This window comes from Mastigoproctus giganteus, chromosome 6 (genome assembly GCF_048544385.1).
Source record: "Mastigoproctus giganteus isolate SK-2022 chromosome 6, ASM4854438v1, whole genome shotgun sequence".
Lineage (NCBI taxonomy): Eukaryota > Metazoa > Arthropoda > Arachnida > Uropygi > Thelyphonidae > Mastigoproctus > Mastigoproctus giganteus.
In genome coordinates this window covers 66,131,429-66,158,189 of record NC_143580.1, presented here as the reverse complement: position 1 = coordinate 66,158,189, position 26,761 = coordinate 66,131,429, and the positions used below count along the sequence as shown (strand labels likewise).

Sequence of the window (26,761 nt, the reverse complement as noted above, 5' to 3'; positions counted from 1 at the left end):
ACAGAAATTATCGTCCAAGCAGCTGCGAATACTGTTCCAAAAACATCTACCCGGTTTCCACCATTTCCCAAACCTTGGTGGAATTCCCAATGCACAGCAGCAAAAAAGGCTCAAAACAAAGCGTGGGGGATATTCCGCCGATATCCTACCACGAACAACCTTATAGCGTTTAAACGTGCACGAGCCAAAGCACGCTACATCCGCCGTCAGAGTCAAAGGGAATCGTGGATCCGTTTTACATCATCTATTACCCAGTCTACCAACTCTAAGGTAGTCTGGGATAAAATCCGGAAAATGAAGGGAAAACATACATCCCACCCTACTTCAATCCTAGATTATAATGGATGCGCTATTGCAGATCCAACTGCAATTGCCAACTCTCTTGGGGAAACATTCTCTAAAATCTGTGCAACATCTTCTTATTCCCCAGAGTTCCTGGTCCTGAAACAAAAAATAGAAAAACAGGCACTTAATTTTAAGTGTAAGAGCGACTGTCCCTACAACAGGGAATTCACTATACATGAACTGAAAAGAGCCCTCACTCTTTCCAAAGCAAGTGCTGTTGGACCAGATGGCATCCATTATGATATGATTAAACATCTTTCACCAAAATCTATGGATTATCTGCTCTTTCTGTATAACAGAATCTTTACCGAAGGGCAGTTTCCGGATTCCTGGCGCAAGGCAACCGTTCTTGCCTTCGCTAAGCCAGGAAAGGATCCAAAAGTTACCACCAATTATCGTCCCATTGCTCTGACTAGCTGTTTGTGCAAAATCCTGGAGAGAATGGTGAATTCTCGTTTAATCTGGTATTTAGAAACCAATGACCTTCTCTCCAACATCCAGTGCGGCTTCCGAAGGAACCGGTCCACTTTGGACCATCTTATTAGACTGGAAACATCCATCCGGGATGCTTTCCTAAAACGTGAACACTTGGTGTCGGTGTTCTTTGACATGGAGAAAGCGTATGACACAACTTGGAGATTTGGCATTTTAAAAGATCTGCACAGCCTAGGCGTTAGAGGGCATCTCCCCGTGTTTATTCAAAACTTTTTAGCCAATCGATCTTTCCAAGTTCGTGTGGGATCCTCACTCTCTCGCTCCTTTAGCCAAGAGGAGGGAGTACCACAAGGATCAGTATTAAGTGTCACGCTTTTCGCCATCAAAATAAATTCCATCACAGAACAACTTCCTCCAACTGTAAACAGTGCCCTCTATGTTGATGACTTTAGCATTTTTTGTCAGTCATGCAACATGAGGGTTATTGAAAGACAACTGCAGAAAGCCATTGACCGCCTCAACTCCTGGGCACTTGCAAATGGCTTCAGGTTCTCGCCGGAGAAGACCGTTTGCGTACATTTTTGTCGTAAGCGTAATCTTCATCCTGAACCTGAATTAATGCTCGGACAAAATGCTATTCCAGTAGCAGCGGACACAAAATTCTTGGGACTCGTATTTGATAAAAAGTTGACCTTTCTGCACCACATCCGTCAACTTCGCACAAAGTGCACACGCGGGCTTAATATTCTCCGCTCGCTCTCCTCTACATCTTGGGGAGCGGACCGATGCACGCTTCTTCGGCTTTACCGTGCACTTGTGCGATCCAAACTTGATTATGGGTCCCAGGTATATTCTTCAGCCAGAGACAGTGCCCTTCGATGGCTGGATCCTGTCCATCACCAGGCTCTTCGTATCGCTACTGGAGCATATAGAACATCTCCTGTCCAGAGTTTATACGTCGAAGCAAACGAACCACCGTTATCGCTTCGACGTAAGCAGTTGTGTCTAAACTACGCTTTTAAACTGAAATCCCTGCCAGACCATCCTACGTGGCTATCCGTTTTTGAGCCACGATGGGAAAATTTGTACAATACCCGTAAGACTGCTAATCGTCCTTTTGGTATTCGTCTCCAAGAGCTACTCATAGAACTTGATATCAAGGTAGACAACGTTTCCCAAACACCGAAGCAACCCCTTCCACCCTGGCATGCTCGTATTCCAATATGTGACTTGTCCCTTAAAAATTGGGGAAAGTCGGACACTCCATCATCGGTCTACCTGCAGCTTTATTCAGCACACGGAGCTGAACATTCTGACTTCGCGCCAGTTTACACAGACGGTTCGAAGTCAGAATCATATGTGGGATCTGCTGCTGTCTTTAGGGACACCACTACATCGGAGCAGATTCCCTCTGAATGCAGTATATTTACTGCAGAGCTGCACGCTATTGAGTTAGCTTTGGATCACATCAGTAAATGCCAAAACCAACGGTTCATTTTATATTCTGATTCTCTTAGTGTGTTACAGGCTTTAATAACCGTGAGATTTAATTCTCATCCAGTTCTGTCTAGCATTCAGCAGAAGATTCACTTCCTCCGTGAACGTGAATATGATATCCGCTTTTGCTGGATTCCTAGCCACATTGGGATTAAGGGAAATGATTTGGCTGATACCGCAGCCAAATCAGCAATTCCCAGAAATAATCGCTGCCTGTCAGTCCCCTATACAGACTACAGGCAAAGAATACTCGAGAAAATACACTCCCAATGGCAGGACTCGTGGAATAGACAGACTGGAAATAAACTATATCGTATAAAGCCTGTAATTGAACCGTGGCAGTCTAGTCTGCGCAGGAATCGTAAGGAGGAAGTTGTTCTTGCCCGGACCCGCATAGGACACAGTCATTTAACTCATTCATTTTTGCTGAGGGCTGATGACCCTCCTATGTGTGAGTCTTGTGGCACAGTTTTATCAATTAGACACATTTTAATCCAATGTCCAGTTTTTAGCAGTATCCGTCTTACCGCTTTTAATCATCTGACTGAGCCATATACACTCAGTCAGATTTTATCCGACAATGACAATGTGTCTGCTATTTTTAGATTTTTAAAGTCAATAAATATTTTTACTCGTTTATAAAATTTACATTTTTCTTATACTTCTTGACATAGTGACCTAACCAATTAGGTCACTGAAAGTTTAAATTATTTTATAAATGACATGGTCTTGGCGCATTATAGCCTTAGTAGCTAATGCGCCAATAAAACCAAAACAAACCAAACCAAACTTTGCTATACCATATGAATGAATCAGGAAACAAATACCCTTGGATAAAAACAATCTTGATCACATCTTCTGGCTTGTCTCATTGTAGCTGATGCACCAAAAAAAAAACCCAAAGCAAATAAACAAATCCAGTGCTGTCGCCAGTTCAGCTGTAAAAGAGGGGCATACTGGCTGAGCCTTGATTCAGCGTTCCACTTCATCCTAAAGGCATTCGATTGGATTTAAATTTGGACTCTGAATTGTTGGACTGCGTTTATCTCAAATCAGATGTCAGGTTTTTACATTGCTCTTGTATAGGATGGAACATTATCATGCCTGAATACGAGGTCCCTTTGCCACAGAATTGCTAAGACTTGGAATTGAAGGATTTTGATACTACACCCAACAGTTCGAGTTCAAAGCAATTCGTCCAAACTTTGTGGTCACAATACACTGTATCATGGTCCAAGAATGATGGGCTAGGCACCGCTACAAGCTACATTTGGGGGGGGGGTGTTCTGAACGCTAAATCTGCCATGAAAACCCATACTGTGCAGCTTCTTACGGATTGTGGTGGCTCTTCTGGACACTTTTGTAGACATTTGGAACTCCAAACGTTTTCCAAGGAAGTCCTGTTTACTTTTATTAGTTTCTTCAGAGATCAACGACCGACTATTAATTCTCTTTGAGATTCTGTAAGCAGCTTGGTGGCACTTATTTTGCTTGTTTGTTATAACCTGTTCCTGTTTTGCATATATCTCGTTCACACTGTTCACTCCATCTGGAGGGATGTCCGAATGATTTTGGTAGGATAGCGTGCCGACCTACTAACAGCGTTTGCATACATTTTATTTATTTGACTATAAAATATATATATTTTAAAATTTTAAAGTATTTTAGCGATAACGGAGACTAAAAATAAAACATTGTTTATTAAACGAGGCTTGAGTTATCCGAAATCCCATCTGGTGCATCTTGGATAATATATAAGAAGCTTCACTCTTTATAAAAAGGTACGCAATGTACGCAAATAAAAGGTTCTTATATATTACATTTCATGTGCAGTCGGATTCGTGAAAACCACCGTCCCTGGTAATGCCCTTTGCTTGTGGTTTTTAAAATTTTCCTGGGATTAGAAAGCTCATTATTATCAGGGTACAGATAAAAGTACGTAGAAAAGTTGGAACGAAACATCTGCCATTTGATTTTGTATTCTGGGCATCGAATTAATCTGTTGTGTCTTTTAAAATAGAATTTTCAACTAATAGAATTAATTGAAATAAATTAATTGAAAAACAGATATTTCCCATCAGCCCTCATGGGTAGCACAGTTGGTAGAATCTCCGTCTTCCACACACCGGGTGAAAAAGACCTGGATTCGAGTCCCGTCGATGACGTGAGGAATTTTTATGGGCCTTTTTCACAATGTTGGTGAGTTATTCGGTCTCAGGCGAGGATAGCATGGTTTTTCTCCCGGAAGCTTGGGTTTATCGTCCAGCAAACAGAAAATCATCCACAGATCACGCGCAATTTACAGACAGTATACACCGAGCAAGATGGCCTTTATTGATGCTCCTAAAACCCTACTACAACAACAAACTTAACGTTCATCTGAATATTTTATTTAATCATTTCCGTCTTCGTTAGGATGCAGAAACATTATAGCGAGCATGACCCTAAAATGGAGCACTCGTATACAGCTACATGCTTTAAAGAAAAGAGTAACCCTTGTCTACCCATCGAGCAAAGGTCAACCGAAAAGGGTAATCTGTTAGACAGGTTTCTGAATGAGAGAAAGCCCTCAAGGGGGGATCGTAGACGGCAGGAAAAGTGGGCGAAACGTTGCGTGGTCTACACGAAGAAATCACTGTCTCGTGTTACAGAACAGGTCGAGAAAGGTAATGTAGTGGACAGGTGGGGTGTCAGAAACTTTAGGTGAATCACAACTTTCTGCCAGCAGGTGGCGTTGGAGAAGTAGGTTAGCATTAATAAGTGACGAGTGTGTTAAGATAACTGCAGGGTAACTTGGATGAATTGAAAGGTAAACAAAAAGCAGAATACTAATTATGACCATCGCCAGGGTTCCATTATAATCCTCACTAAAATGTCCAGCTGCGAGGCAAACGAACATTAGATGAGAGGTCAAAGCATGTTTTAAAAGAACAAAAGTGAATAATGTCGACTTTCTGAACAGGAAGAGAAAAGATTGGAGTTACGTTTCTGCCAACTGTGAAAGTATGACACATTTTCGAAATTGACGATGTCCGCTCTAAGGGCTGGTCATGTGATGGTTTTGCATTAAGGCTAACTTAGTTTGATTATACGGTTATCATTTGTCATTCTTTCTGTGTTACCGGAAAACTCAACATTAAAGTAGACTAGTGGTAGTTGAATTCTTTCTTTTTTTGTTCAAGTACCACGTTAAGTACCTCTGGGATATTCTAACTTTATACTAAAACGTCTAATACGTATTGTATTCAAAATAATCCAGTAAAAGTTTGGAATCTACACGATTCATTCAAAACTGGGAAAATGAGCAATCCAGCTATAAATTTTGTTGCTTGAAATGTTTGTAATTCGTTAGTATCCCAATTTTTTATTTGGGCGCATCAAACGTACTGTATTATCTAATATATTCCTGTGTGCCATATATTAAGTTAAAGAGAACGCAGTGCAACGCGTTAAAAAGTCCTCACCTGGATTTCTTAATGAGAACCGAACATTTGCGATATCTCACCTGGCAACAGCATCAAGGACGCAGAAGGTCTCTACTAGCACGCAAGGAGTTTGAAGAAGATCCGCCCAGGAAGTGAGCATCCCACCTAAAACTACTCCACCTTACTCACGCAAGCTTTATACACAGCACCATGGGCGGATCAGCGTTAGCTTTCTGCATTTTAATTTTTCTCCATGTTCACTGACACTATGTTATTACTTTGTTATTCCTAAATAATGTTTGTCCTTTTATTTATGATAACATTTGAGCGAAGGTTATTATTTAATTGTGCGCCCTGTGCTGGAAAATATATTCGTAAAACACAGTAATTTCTATTTTGAACTTCTAATAATTTCAACAATAATTGATTTAAATTATGATAGGGATAAAAGCGCCTCCAGGTGGCAATATTAATAACTATGTCTTAAAGAAATTTTAGTAGGTCATTGACGTATTGTTAATTATTGTTAGAACAAACAGAGACTTTCAGTCATTATAAAATACAGAATATGGTATTTTTTAAGACTCTTTTTCAAGCACGTATATTAAGATTGGTTAACTTGTGATTAATTAAATTAGGATTTTTAAGACAAAATAGAGCACAGTGTATCTCAAACGCTATTTTATGTTTAAACTAGCGTGCTTTGTGCTGTACTGGATGGGCCCAGCTAAAGTGATGAAAAGATAAAAAAGTGGTAGGCGTGATCATTGGGTGTTGCCAGCAACAGCCACCTACATGATGTTCGCTCTTTTTATTCACCTCATGAATAATCTTCCATGTATTGTGCTAATGGGTTTGTCAAGGAATAATGACATTTACATTTACAAGGGAGTAGATATGAAATGAAAAACAATTGCTTTTATATGTCACACGAAAGAAATTGCACATTATTTTGGATGGTGTATAGACTTAAAGAAATTGAGGTTTCATTGAAAGTTGGGTGTTTTATAGTAATTGTTGATATCTGAAGTCACGTTCTGCTGCGGATTACTAAAAACTTATTTTTTAAAAGATTTAATTTGGCTAATGGCTGAGTTTGCGAATTGCAACCCCTCACATAAAGTGCTGTAATTAAAAACAAAAAGAACTCACACTGGATGAATACGATTGCAGTTTATTTGAACCTAGACAGCGGTAACATGAACAAAACACATTGAAGAAGGTAGAAACCAATACAGTTACGACTGATGACGATGTTAATGAGGCCAATATCCAACGTAATAGGGGTACTGATAGAGTGGTTGGGCATGTCTGGTGGCTTCGTAGTATTCAGAGTGATGGGGGACATGAAGAGGAGAGGATTCGACGATGGTGGAAGCGGACTCGGCTGGACGAGGACGAGACGTCGGAAGGGGTCGTGGTCGTACCGGACGGAAAGTTGGTCTTCTTGGATATTGTGGGATGGCTTCTGGAACGACAGGTGGCCGAGGAGCTCCCGGAGTTGGAAGACCCGATGGCTGCTGCGGACGAGTTCGAATTACAGGAACTCCTGGAAGAACTTCAGCTGTGGACAGGAAGATGACGTCAGCAGGGTTTTGACTTGCTGTACCCGGTTCGTTGGTTTGGACATTGGCCCGGAAACCATCAACGTCGGCTACGTATTCAACTACACGGCGTCTGCCGTCTTCGTCCTCTAAGCTATAGCTACCTACGACACGACCAGTACCATCAGCGGTCTCCTCTCTTGTGCTTCTGCCGAGATCAGCTTCGGCCACGTAGCTGAAGGAGTAAGGTTTGGGAGATTCATCTGCGTAGGGATCTCTAACCGGACTGTAAGGATCTCTTGTAACAGCAGGAAGACGGCCCTAAAAGGGAAAAATATAATATACATGCTTTAGCTACAGTGGGTCTAAAAATTCAGCAAAATCATAATCATCATTCTTTGACTTGTTCGTTGCATAAAATAACCAAGATAAGGTCTTCTAATACATCTTAGTGAAGTCACCAGCCACCTTCGACCTGTTTTCTGGGTTTGTCAATTTATTCCCAAAACAAACTAATATTTTCATTGTCACTAAAAGCGTCTCGATAATCCGAATCTCATTAATACGAAGTTACTCTTAGGGAAAAAAGGGTGTTATACCTTTTAATAACTTCATGTATTTGCACAGGCGACAGAACAAAAATATACAGATCAGGTTATTATTTTTTGATTAAAACTGATTAAACTTCGGTTAAAATTTTTATCATTCCATATAATTCGAGTTTTCAGTAATTATTTCACGCTGGTTCCGTCTACCACGAATTATCGAGATTATACTGTATTTACTTAAATTATTATTATTATTAATTTTTTGAAAGCGCTATACTAGCTAGTATTTAAAGATATTCATATGTCATAAGATATTCCTTACTTTAAATGCATCTTTAAAGTAAGAAGCAGTTCTTGTCCCTTTCTACTTTTTTAAAACGATTATTTAGATGCTTATGTTCAGAGCTACCACAGTTGCAGCTGCACTGGGCCTCGCAAATAAAAAATATTTTATACCCAGGGTGAATTCATTTTCACTAACTCTGTAGATCGATTAACAAGATAAACGGAACATGCTGGAGGTTCGTGCCGGATCTTCTTATGGTATAAAACACTTAATTGTTCAAGACTCAACTTACCCTGTATGAAATCCTTTGTTCTGGTGGTTCTCTTTCCTCCTCCTCTTGTGCGGTGGTGCTGTATACAGCCAACAACCAGAGAAGAAGTACTGACTGTAAAAAAATATATAATAATATGAAATACGAAGAAACAGCATCGAGTTCAGTATTTCAGTTATCATAAGAATTTATATTTCAGTCGTCTTTAATTAGGCGATTTATCTTGTAACGTATTTTACTGTAATTAAATCGATTTAAAGATAAAATGGAAACAACGATTTCTAAGATGAATAACAAGCTGATTTTGACATTAATAATTCCAGAACATGTATATTATCCATCGATTTTTATTGAAAATCAATGATTTATTTATTCTAACTTGAATTGAGAATTGAGTCACCTCGTTGGGAAGCTGGCCAAACATTTCCGTTGGGAAATGTTTGAGATACATTTCCATGATCTTTGGTGTTTGCAGAAAAAGCCATCTGGATAAAAAAGATGCATTAAATCAAATACATTATTTCCAAATGATGTACACATAATGGCAGAAAGTTTTTGTATCCGCCCAAGGAGCCTATGCAGTTATAATCCATCCAAATATTAAATACAGAAAAGAATCATTAAGTGTAAACCAGTTGAGTAAATGCCCATTCTTAATATCTTCAAAAAATCTCAAAAACACCAACCGAAACAGGAGCTGTTTAAAAGGATACTTTCAAAGTCTATGGCTGGGATTCTAAGTGTAAAAAAAATTACGCACGAAATAGGATTAAAGCCTTTGCTTAGGGGAACATTAAGATAGATGGAATACGAAATCAGAGGAAAAATATGTAATAACTTACATTCTAAGTATAAATATTGGAGAACAAACTAAAGTCAACAATCATAAAGATAATCCTTCTGAATTTCCCATGTTTTTTGGCGACTTAAATGATGAACTTTGAGGGTCCTAACAACTCACTAATTTAATATTATATTCGACTTAGTATATTGAAATAAACTTATTAAAAGCACACAAAACTTTATGTCTTCCTTAATCGGTTTTAAACAGAATTTGGCGATTTCACTGAACACAACTTAATTACTTGAACAAAATTGAAAGGTAAACAGGAATAACCAATAAATTCATTGAAATATCCATGAACTGTTTTTCTTCGAGCTCAATAAGTTTTCAATAAGAACTACCAAAGAAATTTTTAAGGTCAGGATTTATCAACACTGATCCCATGACCTGAAAGAGGGACTTTATGCCATCACATGAAGCTTTTCAATATAAAGGAACACGGAATTCAGACTCACTGTTTGAGAATATTCAGCAATGGGTTAGCTAACTTTCGTAGTACTAAGAACTCAGTGAAAAACAATACTTACTTTCATCGTTGCTCTGGTAGCCAAGGATGAGATGTAGTGCCCAGAGCCATAATTTTTTACTCCTTTTATAGGTAAAGGGTGTTATCTCGCTTCTTCGGGCGTTATGGAACCGTGAGGAGGAGGAGGAAGAAGGGATGGAATGTGTGACGACCCTGACATGAAGATGAGGGATGGGTGGGGCTTTTGGTGGAGTCGTGGATCTTCGCTTTTTGTCAGCTCCACGTGGCCTTGATTTCATATTTGTCGCTGTCGTTTGAAACAGCCGGTGATATCCTTTGACACCACGTGCATTTGGCGCCATCGGCGGGTGCCGTCTAAAAACTGTAACACGGTGCAGATTGTGGCATCTTGCACACACACTAGGAGGTGTTAATGCAATTAGGCATCCATTTCCACCTATGAAGACGTCATTCTCGTTTTGAGAGAAAACTAAGTGGAATAATGAGATGTAAATAATAACGAGGAGTAGCCATTATTTTCTTAAAGGACGAATTACTTAAAATTCCGACATGTCTCATCTCTTTATTTTAAAGTGTGCTAAACGTTCCACCCTTGATTTCTTTCGGCCATCTTGCAATTGCTACCAGTGTTCTCTCTTGTATGTTGTGAACAGTGCGTCACTGTGCCAACTGCCTGCGCATGCGTGAACTTGATTCTTTTCTGATGAAACTCAGATATTCACACACTGCGATAAAGCTCACTGATCATACTTAAAAATTCCAAGTATTAATTTAATTTAATATCGCTTTCTAATATACGAATAATTAATATTTCTTGTTCTGGGCGTACACATTTTCATGGTCTTTCTTACAAGAAATGAAAGATTTGTTCCTGTGGGTGTTAAAAATGGAAAAGATATCCAACTCAACTTTCTTTATCGATCACTACGGATAACACACGATTCTGTTTTTTTAAACGTTACGTTTTTTTTTCATAATTAATGAGCTTTCTGACACCTACACAATGCTCTAAGTTTGCTCATCTGAAAAACTAGTCGGAATGACAATCTTCAACCTTCAAGGTAACACTGATGCTATCGCAATGACTACCTCTCTCTCTCTCTCTCTCTCTCTGTCTGTCTGTCTGTACAAATAGTGTTTTGGTCCCTCCTTTGGCGGTGACTCACAGCAGGGGCCTAGGCACGTGGCAACGCCTTTTCTAAGGAATGCTTTTCAGCGGGTGTAGCGAAGTCCAAATATTTACTCTTCGCATATCTTTGACATCGATTCTCTGTCAAACTCTCTAAGATTTGCATAAGTTTGGCTAGGTTGTTTTGTGGCTATGTGTAGGCTGTTCTTTATTAATTATATTACTACAACGACGGGATAGAGGACTTGTTTTATTTGCCCTGTAGGATAAAGTATACTTCTTGCTGCAGATCTGTCACGTGTACTGCTGTTTTGATTGAGAACTGGAGTCTCACTAATATCTGCCTTCGTAACTAACTGGTCCAGCAAATCTGGTCAGGAGAAAATAAAATTTTGGAGAAATTCTTGTTAGGGGATGTTTCGGTTGTCTTAGAGTTTTGTTCCAATACAGCTAAGGCCACGAGGGGTCCGTGCATCGTACCTGTATAAGTCTATACCTTTGTGTATCCAGGGTGTTTGTTGGCAGCACTTTCAGGATCGACCGAATCAGGACGTTAAACCTTAAGACGACTAAATAAGTTTCTATAAACATGTGTCCAGTTTTGAATGGTTAAAAAGCTATGGTTGTTTAGATTAAAAAAAAAACTGGCTATGGGTTTTCAATGGTAAAAAACAAAATAAGAATAAACATATATATACCTAGAAAAATGTTTACTTATACAAGGTACGTGTTCGTTTATTGTTATTATTTTTGTAATTTTTGTATTTTTATTTATTACCATTGAGAACTCCATAACAATTTTTTTAAAATTCAAACAGCTGTAGTTCCATAACAGTTCAGAATCGATCATGAATATACGGCCACATATTAAGAAACTCCCATATTTTTACGAGTTGTGAACAAAAAGTCTATATTGTATTTTTAAAAACAGTGTTTATCGAAATAGTCCACTTGTAACTTTATACGAAGAGTTCAGTGACTGTAGCTGTTAAGGGAATTTCTGAAAACTTCCGTTTCTTGATCCCATTTGATGCATCCTGCAATTTTCAGGGATTTCTGAAACATCATAAAATCTTCGTTCTTCCAAGAAAAGGTTTGGAACAAGAAGAAAAAGAAATCACAGAGAGCTAGCTGTCAAAAACCGGAGAGCGACGTACCACAGTCTTGTTGCATTTGGCCAGAAATTCGCATGTTCAGGATACTGTGAGTAGATCCATCTGAATATCAAGACAAAGTTGATCTTGCTTTTGACATCAGTGGAACCATGCGCCAAGAGTATCATGCAGTCTTTTCCCCTTCCCCTCTGTGTTCTTCAGATTTTTTCCTTTTTCCAAAACTAAACGTTTACACTCAAAGGGTGTAGATTTCATAGCATTTGAAATTCGAAGGATTCTTTGTTAAAAACAGTCTGCGAACCCCAGTTCAAAAAGCAAGAACCCCCAGTTATGCTTCTAGCTGCGTCGAAATCTCTGGATTCGTTGTATCAAGTCTCAAAGAGGGGCAGACTACCCAGAAGACAATAGCATGGAATATCGGAAGGGCGACATTTGTAAATTCGATCCGGGTACTTCTTAATCCCGTCTTGAATTAAGTTGTCTTGATTTTCAGAACATACTATATTGTATTTTCATGTAGTTTAAATGCAGTAGCGATTATTGCAAATGAGTCAGGATCGGTGGGCAGTAGAATTTTACTACACATTACTCAGTAAATCTCTTAGGTCATTGGCCTCTCTTTGTTGTAGATGGTAAGATAATAAAGGGAAATCACAATTTCTTTAGAGGGATAAATATAATATGCGAAATTGCTCATTCAAATGTTTCCTTTCTGTGAAACTATTTTGTTTGTTTGTTAGTTGCTAAAATACTACTCTATAATCCGTGTTGTGAGATGGTAGAAAACCGCTGCTTATTAATGATAAATCATTTTATATGAGATATCAGAAACTGAGATTTTCTTTTTAAAATTATTATAACTGAGATGTATCACTGCTTTGCTGGTGCACTGTTGGTATCTTTTACTCAAGGACAGTATTATACTAAAAGTCATGGGATACTTGTAGGTATCGACAAATCGTACATTTATTCAAATTGATTATAAGCGTATTCGACCACGATTCTCCCTAATAAGTGCTTCAATGTATCAGGAAAGATGTTCTCCTAATTTATGGTAGACAGCTGTCGAGAGCTTCAATGCAAAGTTCAAATAATCATGGTTCCATGTACTGCATTCAATGGATTCAGTGCAAAGTTCAAATAATCATGGTCCATGTACTGCATTCAATGGATTCAGTGCATTCTACGGGCAATACCCCTTAAAAAGACAATTCTTCCTTCCAGCTTCACAGTTAGGACAACACACTTAGATTATCTGTTAGATATTTTGCTTATTTCTTAGTCATATACAATTTATTTTAATCAGTTTTGAATTAGCATCGCCTTGAATTAACAGGTTTTAACATTTATATTTGTCATAATATAATATTCTCTTGTCTGTTGGTAGGACAAAGTAGGGAAAGGTTCCTGAATTGGATCCCCTAACTTTGCAAGCTAATTATTTCGAAACACGTTGGTAAAAGTCTTTGAAAATTTATCATATGAATCAACATAAATCGAGGAAATTCGAATCTATTGATGAATATTAATCAATTATAAAGATTCAAAGATCACCGAGAAATTATCTCAAAAATTGCAAGCCTTGAAATAAGATGAAGAGCATCAAAAACACACTTTTCGATTTCAAATTCGCGCTACTTGCTAGATGAAGGCGAAACTATTGTGGCAGACTCTACTGGTAAATATGCATAACAATTCGGCTTTAGATGCCAGCACAAGCATAAAAAATCTTATATTTAACTTTGTGATCCATCCCAAGCGCTGGTCCAATTCAGACAACCTTCCCCTACATTGGTTTATGTATAGAAGATTTAAAAAATCAGTTTTTGTTTGATAAATGCAGTACACTGTACTCAAGATATAATCAGTTTAATACAATTTTCTAGGTATTTATGGAGGGTAGAAGGTATGTGACTTTTGGGAAATGAACTAACCTTAATTTATGGAATTGCTCCTTTGGAAAGGGAAAATCAGATTCGTTGTCCAACAAATCGTCATCCGCATAATGGAGGAATGAACTGGGTTGAAAAACCGAGGGCTACCCTTATATGGACGAGTAACATTTTTCCTATTTCTGGAATCTCAGTATTAAGTCTTGTAATTAATGGAAAATATGAATATCATTGGTTATTAACCACGTGTTTTGTTTCTCATTCAGTACATTAATTATCTCATTCTGATCCAATTTCATGCCATCTAATTCTCGTAGATCAAAAACTGCATCAAAAGTATATTTTGTAAAGCTCTCAGCCACATAATTATGTGAGACCGTGGACAACTGTAATTTTGTATTTGCTATTATAATGAAATGATGATTCAATTTGCTTAGGAAAATTTATGTTGTCCTGATTGTAAATAACCTGTGTCTCCAAAAACAACTCTAACTTTTATCTCACAGTTGTATTTTGTAAATATTTTCCCAAAATACGCATTGTTAGAATTGATCCTCATGTGTACATTGATTGTAATCCAGATTTCTTCAAAGGGTTCTTCAAGGTCCTTGAAGGTCCTTGAAGAACCCTTTGAAGAAAGGCGTATTTAATTAATTCGATAATTAAAAAGTAATGATTTGTTAATGACCTTATGATCCTTTGAAGATATTAATCAAAGGATCATAAGGTCATTAACAAATCATTAATTTTTAATTATCGAATTAATTAAATACTCTTTTCTTTATTTCTGTTATACATAAAAATGTCCTTTGATTCAAATTCATATATGCGTTTTTAATGTGATTTTATATGGTGTGCAGAATGCCTGTTTTAAATATATCTCTAAAATATTCATTAAATCTGGTTTTAATCATTGAAACACTAAAATTTGTCATATTGTTTAATTTAAAGAGGATGTTAGAATTTGTGTTGGCTAAAAGGTCTCTCTAATTATTCTTTCAAAAATAACTTTTATTAAGAACCAGAAAAATGTACACAAGACTGTACACAGTACTGATAACTGAATTATAATGCACAACGTAGAAAATAATAGGGATTGTAGTTGACAGCGATCCCTTAGAGGATATTGGAGGCATTGGTTTGAATATGTTGGTAATATAGTATATTGTCATCTGCTGGAGTGTCTGATTTTCTTGATGGAACCATTCGTACTATAAAGCTATGATCTCGTTGAATTGTAGGGTCTAAGAAACTGCAAACTTACACAGACAGCTTTACATGAAACTCTGCGATCATTGCAAGCCTTTACCAACTCTAATAAAAGTCAGGAGTGATTGCAGACTGTACAGTTTTCTGGGAAGGTTACTTCGGGAGAAGATTTAGGCACCGGCTTTGATTTTATGATCGGATGTCTTGCTTTCTGCCACAGAAAGGTCTTCAGCTATTCCGAAGATGGATTTGTGTCCAGTAGAGGATGACAAAGGTGGAAATTTGTGTGTTACAATCCCACCGCTTACACCATCTGTGATTACTTTGGTGGGAGTTCCAACAATACCAACTCCTCCTACCTTAACGGCTGGGGCGACTATTGGGCCTCCACTGTGAATGGATTTGTATCCTCCTGCTAGAGGACTTCCCAAGCCACTGAAGTAACCTCGCCTGTAGTCAATTCCAGAAGAAATTGGAAGGTTTGCATATGAGTGAGGATATTGAAATCCATAAAGGGGGTTAGATCGGTAGCCACCTATTAGAAAGGGAGAATGTCCCGTGGATAGGATAGATTTCTGTGCACCAACAATCCCAATAGGACCGCCTTTTAGACGTGCATCTGCTACATGTATACCTGATCTAAAAATTCCTAGGTCGTCTCTACGATCAATCACCGATGCTCCACTCCCCACAGTCGCAACGTTTGCACCAGGAACATGAAGACTTTTGATGCCTATTCCAGAAAACTGGGGAGCAGGAAACTTAGGAGCGACAAAGTGGCCGATGCCTATATCTTTCCGGATGTCTGTGGCAAATGGAGTCCGCAGAGGAACTTTGGGAACGGCGATGGGAGAAGTTCCCAAGACAGACTTTTGGTGTACTACAGAGGGATGCACAAATCCTCTTGAAGCCAGATCAAGATGACTACGTATTAAACCAGACTTTTCAAGAGTGCTTCCTGGATAGAAAGGAGACAGTCCTGCTCTGGAGTGGTAGTAATCATAAGCCGGATGTCTGCCGTAGGCATAGCCAGACAGCGAGGAATAGCCTCTAGAGTAAGGTCCGTAGCCAATTCTGCCATCAAAGTAAGGAGTAGAATATGGATGGATGGATCTTCTAAAGGACAGGTCAACAGGTCCGGGGGCGACACCCCCAACACCGCGTACGCTACCAGAAACAGGGACACCAATCGGAACTGGTCTAATAGTACCTTCAGGAACTCCTACTGGGCGGTCACCCGGCCTGACTAAAGGTACTGAACGAATCCCATCAACTCTACCTGCACTGTATCGATTGTGCACAGGTTTTGGGACTGGTGCAATTCCAAGTGGTCTTGGGCCTAACCCACCATGTCCATAAATTGAACCTAGACCAGTGAGAGATCCATAGGAATAAGGTGACAACAGTGAATGTCCTCTAGGACCGTAAAAGGGTGAGATATGGGAACGGAAACCATCGTCTCTAAGGAAGGGCTGAGTGCCAAAAATGCCTCCAACTGCCGATCTATGTATAGATCCAAGTGGAAGAGAGGCATCCCTCTGGCGTTGCTCCTCAATACGCCTTTGTTCTTCAGTTCGTCTTTGTCCTTCAATACGCCTTTGTTCTTCAATTCGTCTTTGTCCTTCAATACGTCTTTGTTCTTCAATTCGTCTTTGTCCTTCAATACGTCTCTGTTCTTCAATACGCCTTTGCCCTTGGATATGCGTTTGTTCTTCTAGAGCGAGAGTTTGCTGTGGTGATGGTCCCTGGTTGAGGAAAAGGGAAGAAGGATGGATACCGGAACTTATGGATTTACTAATCACCGCTGGGGTAGAAAGAAGGGGTCTTCGATCAAGAGGATACTTTCCAAATCCGGGAACTCTTCCGTCATAGATTCCGTGATATTTCCTTCCGAAATAGTGGCTTCCGTAAGAGTATGGACTTATCAAAGAATGGCCTCCTATTCGTTGATGGATGGGAACGCGATAATCAGCGGCATACAGCCCAGATTGTATATCTATAGGGGATCCAGGCACTCCTACAACTGGAACTCTTCCGCCGACAGTTCCTGGTACAATACCAGCCCTGATATCTGGCCTTCGCAGAAATAGATCTCTAGCATCCTGTCGGATTGTGGTTCCTTGGATTCCCGTGGTAGAAATACTGGGCCCGATGGGCTTCACAGCGGATGGAATTCCTAAAATTCTTCGTGAATGATCTTCGCTGTAAGAAATAGGACGAAGGGGTGCTGCTTTGTGAAGGCCGGGTGCGAGAGCAAGAGGATTCACTCCGTGACGACGGGAATAATCGATTCCATAGCCGTAAGAATAAGGAAACATGGAGTAACCTCTGGAATATGGTCCAATTCCGTAAGGTGAATAGAGTCCGCGGTTATGAAGAGAAGAGATTTCTCCCAGTCGTTGATCACCGATGAGCAGTCGGCGACCATCAATTGGAGTTTGGAGGCCAAGCGCAGCAGAGTCGAAAGGGTGAATTGCGCGCGAATAACCGTAATTTAAGGATCCATCTGCCAAACGAGCTCCAGCAAGTGCAGCTCTTCTTTTTGCTTCTTCTGTTATCACAGCATGTCCAACTCGTCCATCGATGAGAAAACGATCATCGTGGAACTTTTGCACAATGCCATCAGTTGCAATGATGCTTGGAAAAGCAGATTTCACCTGTGAACAGTGAGATGGTTGATGTAGTTCATTGCACAAAGAAATTGAATTATTTAAATAAACTTAAAAAAGGTATAAATTATATAATAATAATATACAAATTATATAATAATATAAAAATTATATAATAATATCAAGAATAAAGTGCATATCTCGTAAATATATCGCAGAATAATTAAATAATCTTTAAAATTATAGACATTCATTGGAATTAATCATTTTAAAACTTTTTAAAACTATTATAACAAAAATATATACATTTGCATACAAGACTTAAGGACCAACACTATTTTTAAAGGTTACAACCACAAAATCAAAAGAAACAGCCTGTGGCGATTTGCATAACTGTGGCCGTTCAGTAAAAAGCTGGTGCACTGCAAAAATTTGAATCGTGATGAGAGGGCTCACATAAACAGATAAAAGCAGCAGTTCAGCAGTTATGTGCAAATTACCGAATGGTGAGCACGATTGTTACAGACGTTCGATTGGTTTCATACAATGCTACAGACAACATCTGGATGACTTTACCCGGGGTCGAATAATTGGGAAATTCTAGAAAGGTCGAAGTGCGAGAAGTGTGGCTGCAGAGTTCGGCATAGCCCATAGCTTCGTCTCACGTGCGTGGTCGGCTTTCAGAACGACAGGTATAACTGTTCGAACGACCAGTGGTGGTCGACCACGAAAAACAACGCCCAATGATGACCGCTATATACTCCTACAGGTCAAGAGGGATCAACACCAGACAGCGGGATCCACTGCAAACCAACTGAACAGGACGCAGGATATCGCGGTTTCCTGTGGCCAGGCGACTCCACACAGGTGGACTGTTTGCTCGACAGCCGGTACGCTGTGTCCCTTTAACACCTGCCCATCGTAGACACCGTTTTTAGTGGTGCATCGAACGCAAGGACTGGACAGCAGCGCAATAGGCTAAGGTACTCTTAACTGATGAGAGTAGATTTAGTCTCGGCAGCGATACTGGACGTCAGCTAATCTGGCGAGAGGTTGGCACACGGTATCGTCTTGCAAACATCACTGAAAGGGATCGATATGGCGGTCGAGGTGTTCTCGTTTGCGGAGGCGTTATCTTGGATGGACGTACATAACTCCAGATACTGGAAGGCGGTACTATAACCGGTGCACGCTACTGTACTGAGGTAATCTTTCCCCATGTCCGTCTGTTCTGAGGTGCCATTGGCCCCGAGTTCGTGTTTATGGATGATAACGCCACACCCCATCGCACTGCAGCTGTTGATATGCTTTTGAAAAGTGGTGACATTGTTCGTATGGATTGCTCTGCCCGTTCCGTCGATCTTAATCCCATTGAACACATATGGGACGCTCTGGAGAGACGCCTAGCGGCACGTCCACACCCACCAGAAAATGTTCACCAGCTGAAGATGGCGCTGACAGAAGAATAGATGATGTTACCGCAATAACTTGTCAACAACGTTGTTCTAAGTATGGACAGGCGGTGCAAAGCCTGCATCAACATTAGGAGTAGCCATATGTCCTACTGAGGACCACCTCTTCCCTTTGTTCTATCTTTGGCAGTGATGCATCTGTATCATGGCAGCCAGCGCTATGTTGCCATTTTTGAATCAAGTCCCTCTGTACCGTTTTGTTTCCGTTGTTGTGTCGGTGTTGTTTCCTTCATCATTTCTGTACCTCACGAGGTTCCTTTGGTATGCTTTTCTCATATCCAGGCCACTCCTATGAGAAGCTACAGGTGAAAACCTGACTGGTCCTTAAGTTTTGCAGACCAGTGTAGTAAAAATTAAGAAGCTTTTTAAAATATAGTTAAATAAGTTTTAGGAAATTTTTTTAAAGTTTGTTTGATAGCCTATGAGTATATTTGTCTGTTTCGGAAATTGTATCAACATACTTTTTTGAATTCTGTTTCATTGAGAGGCTTCCTGGAAAAAGCGGTTGTATTTACAAAAGATTATCTTTAAGGCCACATTAAAAATGCATACACATAGTTCTATTTTTTAAAATTCCTCTTCATTCATAATTATGGACAACAAAAGACTGTAATATAAACTATAAAGCAAACTCTTCCAGTTGAATAAGGTCACCGATTCTCTGAAAACTAGGTCATAATGAAACTGCATATGAATACTGTTGAAGACTTGTCAAAAGGGATCATGTCCATATTAGGAAGCATTGCTTATGAGTCAGCGGATGCGTTTGTGGTTAGAAGAACCCTCTTTTAATATCGATTATTTAGGAACTTATTTTAGAATAATCAGTATGGATTGGACTAAGTGAACGTTAATCAACTCTTTTCGAAATTCAAACCTTTGGCCAAAAATATCGGATGAATCTTAACCAATGTTAAACGCATAGATTTTATTAATTCTTTTTAATAGGTTCTATGCCAGTGGACCGAATTTCAGTATACTTTGAACCACAAGAACCTTTTTAAAAGTATAATATGGATCTTATAACTTTCATTATACAGTATACTATGAGAACATCTTTATGTTTCACTTCTTAACATTTTTCTTATGAACTTCCTCCGCTACACCTTTTTCGCTTCTGTCACTCTCCTCCCTCACTACATGTGTTCTGAATAGTGATACGCCTCAAGTTTCTTCCATTTCATTTCACCCACACGGAATAACGTTTTCTACCCACATAAACACTTAAGGAAGCGAAGTGTTTTATTTTGGAAAGGACTGGGACGACACTTATTAATAAAATGAAGTAGTCAGTATTATTGACTACAAATGCTTTTCGTGAGTGAATTTTAATTTCTTTGTCTGACTTCATAAAGAATTCCCCCGCCTCCTTTTTTTGGAATTCTGTTGATTTGGGTTAGCTAGAAGAAGTACACCAACAAGTAAGGCCTCAAGGCGTTAATATATCATGTCTGTAAATTGTGTATCTTGTTTATGGTCAGTTTGTTGTTGCACGGGATGAAAAACCCAAGTATTGTGGAAGAAAAAACCACAGCTCCACCACGGTGTGGAATAAAAGGCTGTTCAAGTTTCTCCCGCCCCAACAGGATTCAAACCTAGGTCTTTTTTATAAAATGAGGAAATACAGTAATCATAATCACCGCGAGGCATAGATTCTCGTTTTCGCTGTCTTCAGACGTAATAGGGTTATAATGTAAATAAGTACTCTTGGTACCCATCTTGGGTACTAATACTCTATAAATATTAAAAATGGGTGTCATGCTTCGCTATCCATTATGATTACTAATTTTAATATTTTTTGAGAATAATAAGCATTCCCTCAATCGTTTGAAACTGCTATCATCATATCTGTACTGAAGTTTTTTTTACAAATATGTTCATTTACGTATCAATATGTATTAATCGTATTTTGTTTGCAAGTTAACGAGTCCTGTCGATTCTACGATCTGTTGTTATGCGCTATCATGAAGCAGGATAATTCTTTCTGTCACTTTTCTGGGTCACTTGTTTTTGACTGAGACGCTGGCCGTTCAAAGATCCAGCACACTGAATGATGACACTAGGTCCTTTAAACGTCTAAGAGAAAAAAAGACCACGGCGAGTGGACAAAACGGCTGCCATTGTTTTTTTCTCTAGAAGTCTGATTTCAACATTTTTACTCTTTTTGGTCAGCTTGAAAATACAGATTTACCCATGCACCGTATATTTGAATCCATGCGATATCACAAAATACGAAAACAGCCTTGTAGTCTTTACCATGTTGAGACACTCCTGTGATTCAATGTCTGGCCTTGCGTATAAAATTTTATCAATGGATGTTTGGCTAATCGAAGAGTTTAGGAATTACACAATTGGAGGATTTGGATTATTCAGTGATCTGGTCTAATGACTTGATTATCATCAATTCCAACAGAATATATGAAGGATAATTGCAAATAAGAAATATATGAAGTCTGTTCAATAAAGAATGATCATAAGTTTTCATTAACAACCGTACTGCTTGCTATTTATAGCTGAGCTGCAGAATTTAAGACCAAACCAAGCTGCATCACATAGCAGCAGCAGCGCAGTTGATTCATGCGCACGATGTAACCTTGGCAGTCGGTCAAGTTTATGCCTGTTCAGTTTCGACACTTCCACTGTTATGTGCTGCTCTCAGATTTTGTTTCTGTCTCAAGAAAATATCAGCTGAAGCGTATGAAATGTTAAAAGAAGCTTATGGTGAATCTAAGCTTCCAAATAGCACAGCTCGCAGGTGCTGTAGAATGTTTAAAGATGGACGCGATTCAATCACAAAAATCGGTGGTCGTAGAGCTCCAACCACTGTTGTCACCACAGAAACCATAAAACCTGCTTGGGTAATGCGAGAGAAGATCGTTGTATAACAGCAAGGCAACTGGCAGAGATGTTGAGAATATCAGTAGAAAGCGCGCCCGGTATTTTTCATGACCATTTGCATATGACTCGTTTTTGTGCACGCTGGTTTCCCAGATTACTCACACCTGAGCAACAGCAAGTTCGCCTGGAGGTTTTTTCAGTAGCTGCAGAAGTTGTTACTGAAGATGTTGAGGTTCTGCACAAGGTATTAATGGCGAATGTGATATGGCTTCATCAATTCGACCCAGAAAGTGGGCAAAAAAGCTCTGTTTAGAAGTCTGTATCATTTCCAGCACCGAAAACAGCAAAAGTTGTGGCTTTTGCAGGAAAGGTTAAAGAAGGAACTGCGAAGGAAAATTTCCAGTCATCAGAAGTAGTAAAGACATCAGAGGCGATTCTCAAACACGTCAAAAAATGTCTTCCACCACGTTTTTGAAAAAAAAAAAGGCAGAAACATTGGAGTAAATACATTTCCAAATGGGAACTACTTTGAAAAGGTCCATCGAAATGAAATAGAATGAGAACTGGAATTATGACTGTATTTTTCAGATTTGAATCTTCTAAACGTCGGTTGTTTATATTTGAATGAATGTTATTCAAAGGTTTAGGTGTCCAAGTCATAGACCCAAAGTCCACTTTTTGCTTTTGGTAACATGGAACATTGATCAGAAGGCAACAACCGAAAAATGTTTTCTATTGATCAAGTGGCTACTCTTAACGGATCCAACATTTGGGTTGCCATTTTCTTACATGCCAGTCAAATGAATTCACCAACAAGGTGTTAAGCGCTAAGAAGATAAAAGAAGAACATGATATTTGTATCTAGAGAGAATGAACTGGCCTCACAATTACTCCACGATAATACAATATTATTAAATTACGGTGTAATTGTGTGGAAATTTTCGCTTTATCTTGATGGAAGTAATCCATGAAGACAACGGCTATTAGAAAGCATAATTAAGGAATGATGTTTATATTTTAATACAAGAATACTCACCACATGTCTGGATTGTTCTATTTGGCCTATAACATGAGCTCCCGGTGTCACAATCACTCCGCGGGAATAGATAGAAGGTAGAAGGCAGACAAACAATAGAAATGGCAGCTGTGGAAAAATTGACAGAGCTGAGATCAGAAATTTCAATAACAAAGTATTAAGCATTTAAATAGACGTATTTTTATTCTGCTGCTTAAGACTCATCTTTTGCTGTTGTTTACTGTTGTGACATGGTGTCAATATATTATTTATTTTGTTTGTAATTGCGTGTATTCTATAGTCGGATGTCCACCAGAATTGGATAAATAATCTATAATTACATAGGCTTTGCAGGTGATCTGCAGGGTGCATTAATCCGAGATCCGAGTTTCTAATTACTGATTTCATGTCTGATCTTGATTCTAGAAAACTTGTCTCGAATATAAGAAGTGTCTCCTAAAAAATCACCCTAAAATCCTTTATCTTCGATAACTAGGTCAGCTGTCAAGATTTCTGCCTTGGTCTTTTTCTCCAAACACAAGCGATGGTGCTACATCATGTTTTAAATTTACGTCATAGCTCACAAAACCCGCAATGCTCCCATACCTAGTGATTCATCACGTCCTGGCTGACTCCTACCTACGATGTAATCTACAGATAACGGGACACACCTGCATGGAGGCTTCAAGAATAATAAATAAGTCTATGCGATTTCCCCTGGAACATCTGCCTCGATTCTGATTGTTTCCTTCATTATTTTTCGTGGTAAGTTTTCAAAAACTTTGTTGAATATCTTTGTATTTTCTCCATTTCTTTCTGTGCTTCTTCGGTGGGTACAAAAAGCATCTTTGTAATTATTGGTGATTTATATTCCTCTCCCAAGTTCAAGGTCAAGGCTAAATTTACCCGTTGTGTCAGCACAACGAAGTTGACTTATTCACTTATTCACATAGTGAAATTTATTCTGAAAAGAGGTTTTAGTTGTTGGAATCATTTCCAGTTCTGGTATTATAAATCCATAGTTTAGATTGATTTAAAATTCGCTATATAGTCTAATATACATATAGCTTAATTCTAAAACCAAAATTCCAATTACCCCTATCGTATTTGATAAATAGCGGGTGGAATTTCTATAACTCCCTCTCTGGTTGTTGTTTTTCCATTTCCTAGTTGTGATAATTAATCGGTTTGTTTGTTTGTTCTTCACATTCTTACGTCATTTGACAAATTGCAATAGGTTATCAGAACCCATATCTTATTAGTTAAACGTCTTGACGTGCAACTCCTGCTAGTTAAGTAGGTTAGAGAAGGTAATCTATCAAAGAGCGCTGAACTACGATAGGCTTATTTGTTTTTCATTTTTTTAAAGTCCAACCATGGGCGGATTCTTGGACATCGAACCTAGCTAAACCAAGGTAGCGAGCCTATCCTGCAATCCGCCCAGGCGGAAGGATTATAGGATAGGTTCGCTACTGGAAAATCCCGTTATGTTAGAGAGCATGTGAGGTCTGCAATAAAACTGTAGGCTTGACAGCAGGGGATGAACACGTTCATTGGGCAGAGAAATCTGTTCAGCGAGATTCGCATCCTTGGATGTGACCGCATTCTCAGCTACTCGAAGGGCAAACAGCAGGAGGCTGAACGTTAAGTGAGCGACTGATAGGAAGCTTTTTTTTCACCCGCATTTTCTACACGAGGTTGAATACTGAAAAATCTATTAATACCCACATTTTTATTTTTATTTATTTTTACAGACACGTGATAATAAATGGATTTTTTTTGTAGACAACGTATTGCGATGCTTCATGCCATTTGTTATAATTAACCAAAAGTCAGAGGCGCTGCAATTCAAAAAGTTATGCCTCGGTATACAATTGTAGCTTCCAATTATGAGTTAGCTCGGTATTGCACCAAAAATAAAAAGGTACATCTTTCAGACAAATGTTACTGGTACCTAAAAGATTGTAAATTTACAATACAAAATTTATTCAGATGGAAAATTAATCCAATTAATTTACCATCCCGAGATACATTTTAATGAAAATATTAAAATATTTATTCGCCAAGTTAATTTAAGCTTTACTTAACTACTGATTAAAATTGATATTTAACAAAATATTAAAACGAAAACTTAATCTTATCATATATCATATTTCCTTTACTTGGGGCCAACTGGCCCAAGTAAAGGAAATATGATATATGATAAGAGAAGCCCTCAACCATCCCAGTGAGTTGGGTTACTAAGTGCGACTAAGAGGACACTTGTTATGTCACTCGGTTCCATTTTTGTTCATCTTCAACGAGAATAGCCATTCCTTTCTCCTTGAATATCCTCTTCCTCTTTCTTTTGCATTTTTACCCCCCTTTTATGCAACTCAAACCTCGTTGGTCAGCTCTGTATAATGCGATTCCAGTATTCCACACCACGTTACTCGTGTCTACTACGTCGAAGCCAGGCTCATTTGCCAATTCCACCATCCATAACTGAATTTCGGGGAACCTGCCTCCTGAACTAATGGCCAGTTCTCACCGTATCTCTCTCTTGGTGATCAGTAGCTGATCAGCCGGGAATAATAGGCTTTGAAAGATGCTCTCATCTTTGGCTCCATCGATTGCAACAAAGAGATCGTATTTGTTGGCATTAAAACGACTTGTACGTTGTCATATAAATCTTCAATGTTAACAGGATAACCAAGCGTGTTGAAAAACACAAGCAAGGCTCTGTTGTAGATATTTTGTTTCTCATTACAAAAGTTAAAGTTAGAGTTCAAAATTTTAAAATTAAAAATAACGTTATAACAAAACAGCGTAATTCGGAACAATGTAGATCGAGGATCGTATTTCAGTGGACTGGCTATGAGTGATTATTAATATTGGTTAAAAGCTTGGCTTTCCAATACTCTTTTAAGTTATCTTTTATAGATATATCTACTAAAAGTTCATCTCTCTCTCTCTAACCCAAAAAAGTTAAAAGAAATAAAAATAAATGTGGAAAAATCTGGTTTCTTTTTGAAACAAATCTTAATGCTTTTAACCTGAAAATCTTGTTAATTAAAAAGAAGCTGCAATTTTCGTTAAAAATAGTGACATATCTCCTTAAATTTCTAAAAGAAAATGAATAAATTGTTTCTGTAATATGTGCAAATTATCTGCCATTAACTCAAAAAAGTGTAATAAATTCATTACGGTTAAACGTCTTAAAATAATATAAGTAGTTTGAAGTGGAAACTGAAACTGACCTCCCTTAGAAAGAGTGAAAGGTGTACTTACTCGAATCATTATGCTTCCTTCTGCTGAGCCACAGACATACATCCGTGAGCAAGAAATGTCGCCTTTTCCTTATATATTCGGATCAGTGTCCGCCATTTTGACATGACAGTTCGTAAATTATGGGCGGCCGTGAGGAGATAGTATGGATTGAGACCATCGTCACGTGTAAGAGGCGCGAGACATGTATATATATGTGTATGTACGGTTTGACCACGTTTATGTATGTATGTGTGTGCTTAATAAAGCCTTGGAAAGAGAGAAAGGTCGAAGGAATAAGAAGGTGGGCAGATGATGGTCACAAATCGGAGTGATTGTGGTGTATTTGATCTGTCAACTGATCCGGTTTTCAGACTTCTTGCTCTACTTTGACACTGATGTTACCGCCTACAGTATGGAAGCAGCTACGTTTTATCATTCCTTCGTAATGTTTTGTAATTGATGTGTTCTCTAGTTGGGCCACAATGATGTGGTTTTTAATGTGTTTCGAACAATGGCAGCAGTTGCTGTACATACCAATGAGAAATAACGGA

At 38.7% G+C, this 26,761-nt stretch overlaps 2 protein-coding genes across 2 annotated transcripts; both read right to left on the bottom strand.

Annotated features, from left to right (window-relative positions):
* Positions 1-6,860: 6,860 nt before the first annotated feature.
* Positions 6,861-9,832, bottom strand: LOC150084380 (uncharacterized). The gene is made up of 3 exons (XM_090376016.1): positions 9,723-9,832; positions 8,373-8,465; positions 6,861-7,567 (listed from the first exon to the last, which is right to left on the bottom strand). The coding sequence occupies exons 1-3, from the start codon at positions 9,726-9,728 to the stop codon at positions 6,959-6,961; spliced, it is 708 nt and encodes a 235-aa protein (XP_090232142.1). The 5' UTR covers positions 9,729-9,832; the 3' UTR covers positions 6,861-6,958.
* A 5,365-nt stretch (positions 9,833-15,197) lies between these two features.
* Positions 15,198-26,337, bottom strand: LOC150084379 (uncharacterized). Its single transcript, XM_090376208.1, has 3 exons — positions 26,232-26,337; positions 22,983-23,090; positions 15,198-17,684 (listed from the first exon to the last, which is right to left on the bottom strand). Exons 1-3 carry the CDS (start codon positions 26,271-26,273, stop codon positions 15,198-15,200), a joined length of 2,637 nt encoding a protein of 878 aa, XP_090232334.1. The 5' UTR covers positions 26,274-26,337.
* Between the last annotated feature and the right edge of the window lie 424 nt (positions 26,338-26,761).